The sequence below is a fragment of the Eurypyga helias genome, unplaced genomic scaffold (assembly GCF_000690775.1).
Source record: "Eurypyga helias isolate BGI_N326 unplaced genomic scaffold, ASM69077v1 scaffold9201, whole genome shotgun sequence".
Classification (NCBI taxonomy): domain Eukaryota; kingdom Metazoa; phylum Chordata; class Aves; order Eurypygiformes; family Eurypygidae; genus Eurypyga; species Eurypyga helias.
Genome location: NW_010230294.1, coordinates 23,750 through 31,914, shown reverse-complemented (window position 1 = coordinate 31,914; position 8,165 = coordinate 23,750). Strand labels below are relative to the sequence as shown.

General features: G+C 41.5%; 1 protein-coding gene across 1 annotated transcript; it reads right to left on the bottom strand.

Annotated features, from left to right (window-relative positions):
- Window positions 1-1,360: 1,360 nt before the first annotated feature.
- Window positions 1,361-2,145, bottom strand: LOC104516389 (antimicrobial peptide THP2; the record flags this gene model as incomplete). Its single annotated transcript, XM_010160693.1, has 2 exons — window positions 2,088-2,145; window positions 1,361-1,481 (listed from the first exon to the last, which is right to left on the bottom strand). Coding segments are annotated over exons 1-2 (179 nt in total), but the record flags the coding sequence as incomplete, so codon positions are not given.
- Window positions 2,146-8,165: the final 6,020 nt, after the last annotated feature.

Here is an 8,165-nt window from a genome sequence, read left to right as displayed (position 1 = left end):
AAAAGAGGAAAAAAAGAAATCTTTCCGGGGATGCTCACACGCATCTTCCAGAAGCCAGAACATTTTCTCTCACATGCTGACGTTTTAATGAATGGTGATTGTCTGTTTTTTAGCCATTTCTGTTTCTTTTTCCCCAAGAAAAGATTTCTGTAGAATAAGAAAAAAGGGATTTTGGCATCTAAACACATTCCCTCAAAGAGAATCTGAGTTATTCCAGCCAGCCTATCTCTTGGTACTGGAGGGTAAGGTCTTCAGTCCATGTCTGTCTAGCCCTGGACAGCTGTATGTCTCAGAAAAGCTCACGTTAACAAGCAGTTGACACTGTAAATTGTTGCCTTCTGGGGTTTGTGTGCCAAAACCCAGGTAGGATCAGCCCATGCAACAGACACTCATGCAACCCTCAGCCCATGCAACAGACACTCATGGTGATGTGAATGCTCAGAAACAACAATTTATTCAAAAGGAGGGAAAGCAATACAGAATACATTTGGATTAACTCTGCGTCATAAAGCTTTTTGCATTAAAAATTAAAGGTGAAGGAGGCTTTGCAGCAGGAACCCATGGTTTTAGAAGTAAGGGGATTCAAAGGAAATTCCTAGGTTTAGAAGAAATTTTCATCTCTCTTGAATGGACACTCCATGAAGGTTTTATACATCCCATGGACTGCAGAAAAAAAAAGAAAAGATTCAGATTCCCTTTCTGTTTGTATTCCCTCCCAACTTATTCTCCGCCCATGCATATTTTCCTCTTAGGTATAAATACTTTCCCAAATGCCTGATGTCATGTGTAGTCATGATGGGATGGCCCTGTGCACTCATACCTGTGAGTAAGAAGATTGTTTTCCTACTGCTTTAGGAAAAGCAGGGAATTAACTTGATATCCCTTGATACTGGAGTGAACGCATTCATTCCTGAGTGAAAATAGAAGGCTACCTTTCATATGATAATTTATTTTTACAGCACTGTTGCACTTTTTGCACATGTTTGATGGCACGCAGAGATCTGTGTTCACTCTGCAGCGTAACCAATTTCCCCTCTGTTTCCCATACAGCACATCAGCCCGGTTCTGCGAATACCAAACCTGATATTCTGCTCTGGCACAGGAGCGGTAAAGGGGTCAAAGATAGCTGGGACAGCACAAGGCTGACACACCTGACCATACTTCATCATTCTCGCTGGGACAGGTCATGGAGCACATCTCAGGAGAAAGAGCACTCCGGAGCTTGACTGCTCTCATGGCGTTATACCTTTTTTGTTTTATATCCAATCTGAACATTTAATAGCACCTTGGGGTTAAGAACAGAGGCAAAGTAGGTTTGTCTGCTATAGTGCAGATAAGCCTTGGTGAATGTCAAACTCACTGTTTGCAGCAGGAGCGGAACCCAAAGCAACTTCCAACTTTAACCAGATGGAAGGGACATCTTCCAAAGTGACAGGTCCCTCTTTTACAAAATAACATGTCCCGCTTGGGTGAAGACAAACCTGCCAACAATAACAGAACATGTCGTTCCCTCTCATCCTGCAGGGCAGGGCAATGTGGTCGCAATGGCAGCGGGAATTCCCGTCCATTGGGCTGCCTTCACCACCAACGTGCCTGAAGGACTCTTGGCCCAGAAATGTCCATGTTGAAAGGCCATGCAAGAGGTGAGATTACAGAGCAGCTCTACATCTTAAAGTCCAGGTGGAGAATGCTACAGACCTCCTGCCACATTGTCCTTTACCTTATGGAAAAGGATTATGGGTCCAGAGGCTTTAATACTGGCTCCTTTCTGAAAATAGTTGGCCAGGCTCAATTTCACATGCATATGCAGTGCTGAGTGTGCTGTTATCCAAGATCATGGCCACCACAGAGACCAGCACATTTAGCATGAATTTTTAGGAAGACACCAGAAGTGAAAAATCACTTCACTTCAGAAATCATAATTTCTCCACCTTTGAAAGAGTTTTAATAGGAGAGCATAGGCACTGAGTTATTTGATTAACTCCTGCTTGGTTTCTAATGATTTTAACCAGTAGGGATTAAAATGTGCTGGGAAGTTTACTCCAAGTACACAAAAATACCCTTCTAGCACCTCTTTTCCATCTTACCTGGAGAAACCTGAAGTGCCAAGAAGAGGAGAGAAAAGAGCAGGTAAAGGATCTTCATGACTGGATTTTTTGGAAAAGGATCAAGAAAGATGTGTGACAGTTCCTGGGATCTACAGTCTTTTGAACTGTATAAATACTGGGTTAATCAAAATGGCTTTTATATTGGTTTTTTCTTCTCATTTCAGAAATAGCCAGAAGACCTATATGACATCATGACTGCTGTGTGAGCATTTCTGGGAAAAGTAAGTATATATGGAGCAACATACTTTCAGGATATATGATTGTTAGGCTATTTTAATAGTTTGATTGGTCAGCACATTTTGCAAATAATCCTTAGCCGAAGTGCAATCATGACTTGATTTTTAGTTAAATGTTTTTATCTAATAAATAAACAACACTAAGCAAAATGAGGTGATTGTACAGTCAAACTTACAAGCCTCAGAAAAAGTGTTCATTTTGAAATGTTAAAATTTATCAAGAAATAACAGCTAAAATCAGCTTGTTCAAAATTTTCAGTCCTAGTCCACAGGCAGCAGTTTCTAGAATGAAAATGTACAACTAAATCTGTTCCCATTTGACAATTGAAATTTGAAAAACAAACATAATACCTCCATTGAAAGAGTTAATAATTGAACAAATATCACCAAAATGGGAAAAAAAGAGCCTAGAAAAAGGCTTATGGAAAAATAGGGGGTAGATAATGTCATGTATCTCGGCACTAGAGAATCTTCTGATCTGCCCCAAATTATGTTATCTTCAGCAAGGAAGGGAAATGAGGTTGTGCTGAAATGTCATATTTCTGCAAACAGAATGGTAGAGGGTGACCTGAAACAGCTTTGAAATTAGTATTAGAAGTTTACACAGATTTCTGTATGCTTGAAAATATAATGACAAACAAGTAGGCAAATTTAACAATTCTGAAAATGAAATAAAGTTCTTAACAGAGAGACATAGGTAAAGAGTATATACTGGTTACCATCAATGAAACCACCAATTTCTCTGGACCACAGACCTCTCTGAAGTAACCTGACCCAGGCAGATGTTTTCCCTAGGGGTTAGTAAGCAGAGCACTTTTATCAAAGTATTCTAGGTGTTAGCACACATTTGATCCACTTATTCAAGCTGTGAAATTTTTGGAAAACTTAGATTAACCTTTTTTAGTAACCTACAGATTTAGGTCAATAATGCAGACATTTGGGGTTTTGTTGAAAGAAAGACTTAAAAGAACAGAGAAGTTACCAGGTGTCAGGTGAGCCCAGAAGCCAAACAAGATCTGCTCTTGATCCCTTTCTTTCAGGGGGCTTTGGCAGTGGGGCTGAGACCCTCTTTTATAATGTGTTTCCTAAGGGGAGTGACAACTGCTTTCTCAGCAAGTACACAGTGAGCCAATCAAAAAATTACCTTTTTTTTTTGGGGTGACTTCTAATCCAACCAGAATCAACATGCTTTTCCTTTCCCAGTGACAAAGTAAGGTTTCTCTCTGAACCTCTTGAAGCTTTTCTTCTGGAAAATCCCAAGTTATTCATGCAACACGTCTTGTGACACTCCAGTTTGTGTAAGATACGTTAAACCACCATGGGATGTGTCAAACATCTTGGGACATATGTTGATTATGTATCTCCTTGCTTAGAAGACACATAATCCATTGCAATGTAAAACATCTGCGTGCTTCTCTGCACTCCTAGTTATTTTCTGTTCCATAAATACAGAATATAAGAATACAGAATGGACATAAACCAATTATCCATTGGCCACTGGCCACTAAGGATGCCAAAGTAAAGAGCAAAAGATGTATAGAAATAGGGTGAGTGCATCATTGTTATGACCCTGTACACCCTTTGAGCTGATGGAAAATACATCAGTTTAGAGAAATCCAGTGCCAGAGGCTGTCTCTGGGCCCTCAGGCTGCAGAGCATTTTTCCATGACTCCGGCTGATCTTCTATTCCATCTTCATCTCTCTACATCACGACTGATGCCGTGGTCTTTTCTTACACTGCCCTATTTTCCCACAATGAAAGGGGGATTCTGTCAAACACATCTGTCAGATCAGTTTTCAAATGGATCCAGCTGTTTCAGTAGATCATTCCTGTTGTGTGTTTATCTTTTTTTTTTTTTCAGTTCTATTACATCCTTTTGGGAATGTGTTGGATAGAATTGCATGCAATGTCAAAAATGCATTTTGGATTAATATAGTGCTTCATCATATTTATTGTTTACTTTTCTTCTCCTTTTTCCCCCTCAATTCCTAACATTTGCCATCCCTTTTTGACCATGAGTGAACACTGACATTTCCAGAGCAGTATCCTAGACAGGAAAAAGGATTCTAGACCACACATTGGCAGGGCTCATTGATAGGGCTTTAAACCAGGTTGGAAGGGGGAGGGGGACAAAACCAGTAGGGACACAAAGAGATGCCTGGAGCTGGAGAAAAATCACTGCTCACCAGGAAAACACCTGGCAGGCAAAACAGAGAAATACTAGATGCTCCAGTCCACAAGCCAGCTTCATCGGGAGCCCACCTTAAATGCCTCTATGCGAACGCACGGAGCATGGGGAATAAGCAAGAGGAGCTGGAGGCGTGAGTGTGAGTGAGGGGCTGTGACCTCACTGGCATCGTGGAAACGTGGTAGGACAGCTCCTATGACTGGAGTGTCAGAATGGAAGGATACAGGCTCTTCAGGAAGGACACAGAGGGGAGACGTGGAGGGGGGGTTTAAATTGAAAGCGGGGAGGTTTAGATTGGATATTAGGTAGAAGGGAGAGGGTGGGGAGGCACTGGGACAGGTTGCCCAGAGAAGCTGTGGATGCCCCATCCCTGGAAGTGTTCAAGGCCAGGCTGGATGAGGCTTTGAACAACTTGGTCTACTGCAAGGTGTCCCTGCCCATGGCAGGGGGGCTGGAACTGGATGATCTTTAAGGTCCCTTCCAACCCAAACCATTCTATGATTCTATGATCCACTGTGAAGTCTACAACTGCATTAATGCAGTTTTGAAGTAATCCCCCGATGGTGCCCTGTGACTTCACACTGCTTTGATTTGCAGAGGGATTTTTAGGTGTGCAACCTAGATTCCTTAGGAAGAAAGTGAACCAGAAGTTTTGCTTTGAAGGCACTCCAAAGGTACTCTGAAGGTTCTCCAGTGCCTAGTGGGGCACAGAGCAATGTGTGGGCTCACCATCTTAAGGTTCTGTAGAGTGTAATTAATGTTTCTTTCTTTTTGAAAGCTGGAAAATTTGGTCTAGGAGACCACCTATTTGAGGAGAGTTTGAAGGACCCAATTTTGTTCAGCTTGGAGATGACTAAGCGTCACCTAATTGCTGTTCAAAACTACCTAATTTTAGCTATAGGGCAGATGGAGCCACACTCTTCTCAGAGGTGCTCAGTGGAAGGGTGAGAGGTCACAGACACAAATTACAATGACAGAAATTCCAATTAGATATAAGAAAAATCCCCTCTCACAATAAGGGTCATTAACACTGGAATGGGAGCCCAGAGAATTTACAGAAGATCAATCCTTATGAAGATATTCACACTCAACTGGACAAAGCTTTAAGCAACCTGGTCTGTTCTTGAAACTGTCTCTATCTGGAGAGGTGGATGGACAAGATGGTCTCCAAACACCCGCTCCAACAGGCATCATTTGGTGGTTTATTCAAAAGGAAAATGCAAGTCAAAGTGAATTCATAAATCCATATAATGAACTGAGGAACCTCAACACAGTCGCTATGGTCTAGTGATCCTTTCTTATCTACTGATCTTCCATTGCAACAAGTAACTTGCTGATATAAACAATAACTATCTGAAGACATTGATACTAAATACTTTTTCAGGTCACATTTTATTTTACATAGAATCATAGAATGGTTTGGTTGGAAGGGACCTTAAAGACCATCTACCCCTACCATGGGCAGGGACACCTTCCACTAGACCAGGTTGGTGTCCCTCATCTCACTGCAGTCAACAAGCAAACATCGTTCATGTTTTTCATAATATGACACCTGGAGTACATCATAATAGGTTATAATATGTTTGCTGTTTTGAGTGACCAATGTTTCTAATTGACCAAGATGTCTGCAAATAACACCGTGTCTTACAGGTCATTTAGTATCAAAACTAAACTGAAATATTTGAAATGCTTATTTGTTCCTCAGTTCAGTTACTAGTGATGTGAGTTTTTTCAGTGCTTTGATAATTTCTTAAGCAAACAGAAGTGAACATATGTGCATACAGGCACAGACACACATAAATATGCATGTGAAAACATGCCTACAAGTTATTTCCCTTAAATGCATGCTCTGGTAACTGAGATAGCTTTCTTTTTTTCTGCATATTTTTATGTGAACTGATTTTGCAGTAGGAAAAAAATAAAACTGAATTTCTGGTTTATCTGTGAACTTCTGGACATAAAGCAGAAAAGAGAGGGAATAAAATTACACAAGTTGCAGTTACTTCACAACTTGCCGCGAGTTTGCGGTTAGCTTGCCTACCAACTGTTATTGTTACTCAACCTGATTCCTCAAGGAAACAAGGATTGATAGTTAATTTTTACCATGTCAAAGGTCCTATGTGCAAGTCATGTCAAGCACCAACCACATGGTCCTTCACCCAGGGTGCCTGCGTAGGAAAGTTTCGTGAGGAGAAATGGCTTTCACCCTTTTCAGATCAAGATGTTTGAGTAATTGTGCCAAAATCACTTCCCATAGATGAAGGAGGATCATAGAATCACAGAATGGTTTGGAAGGGACCTTAAAGACCATCTAGTTCCAACCCCCCTGCCATGGGCAGGGACACCTTCCACTAGACCAGGTTCCTCAAAACCTGGATCTTATCTTTGTCTTAGGAATCTGTATCTCTACACAGCAGATGAGGCAATTAGGAACAAAAAGGAGAATCTCAAACTCTGTTCCTAACTGTTTTCTGGGGGGAAAAAAAAAAAAAAAGACAGCAAATATTAGGGAGAACTTTCAGTAGTGTCAGCCCTACTTATAATACTACTACACAAAATAGTAGTATTTTGTGTAGTACTGTCTGCTGTTCCATCCCCCATCTCCTAAGGATGGTTTGTTTATGGCAATGAAGGCTCCAGGCATCTGGAAGTCATTGTATGCAAACAGGACCAGCAAAAGGCTGAGGCCTAGCAGCTTGCCAAAAAGCATATGTTTCAGTGTGCTCCGAAGGGAATACAGGTTGAACAGCAGTGATGGTCTGTGGCGTAGCTAAGCACCACTCTCCACCCAGCCTGTACTTGTGCTTGGGATTGCCCCAACCCAGGTGCATACGTTTTGGTGTCCTCCGAAGAGAATCCAGGTTGAACAGCAGTGATGGTCTGTGGCGTAGCTAAGCACAGGCTGCTCCTCACTCACACAGTGACATCATCCCTTCGTCTCCTTCCTGTGCGCTGAAGCACATTCTAGCCATAAGGTGTAATCATTGTGCAGGAGATCAAGGTATTTTGATACCACTGTGGACTGTGTGGTACAGAAACTCAGACTCCTCTGGATTAACTGCAAGAGCTGCTAGCAGCAGTTGTACTGCTCAAGTAGATCCACCAAAAGGAGCATAACCAGTATTTAGATGTTGTTTTATAGTCATAAATTAATTTACAATGCATATACTACATTATGGCTAACAGACAAAGTTTTGACCCAAATATAGATCATCTGAATCAATAACGAATGGATACACAGTCATAAACCTCAAACTGTACACAGAAGTATTTAACCAAGCTCAAGACTTTAATGATTATGCAGTTATCTTGAGTAATCAGGGAGAAACGATGAGATGAACATGTCTATGAACAAACCTGCTCTCCATCTGATTTCTGACTTGAGAGCTAATTGAAGGTATGGGGGTACCAGCACAGAGTCCAGCCTCATGGTGTGAGGACCACACTGGGACTGGCAGGCGTGCAGTGTGTGTTCAAAGCTGCGTGGCACAGGCCATGTAGCCTAAAGTTTCTAAAAACCAAAGAATCTCTGTAAACTGTGTCGTATTTTCTAGAGACCAACGGCAGGAGTGATCTCACCAAACTTCAGATGTCCTCAAGGTAAACTTTGAAGTCCAAGCAATTTTCACGCT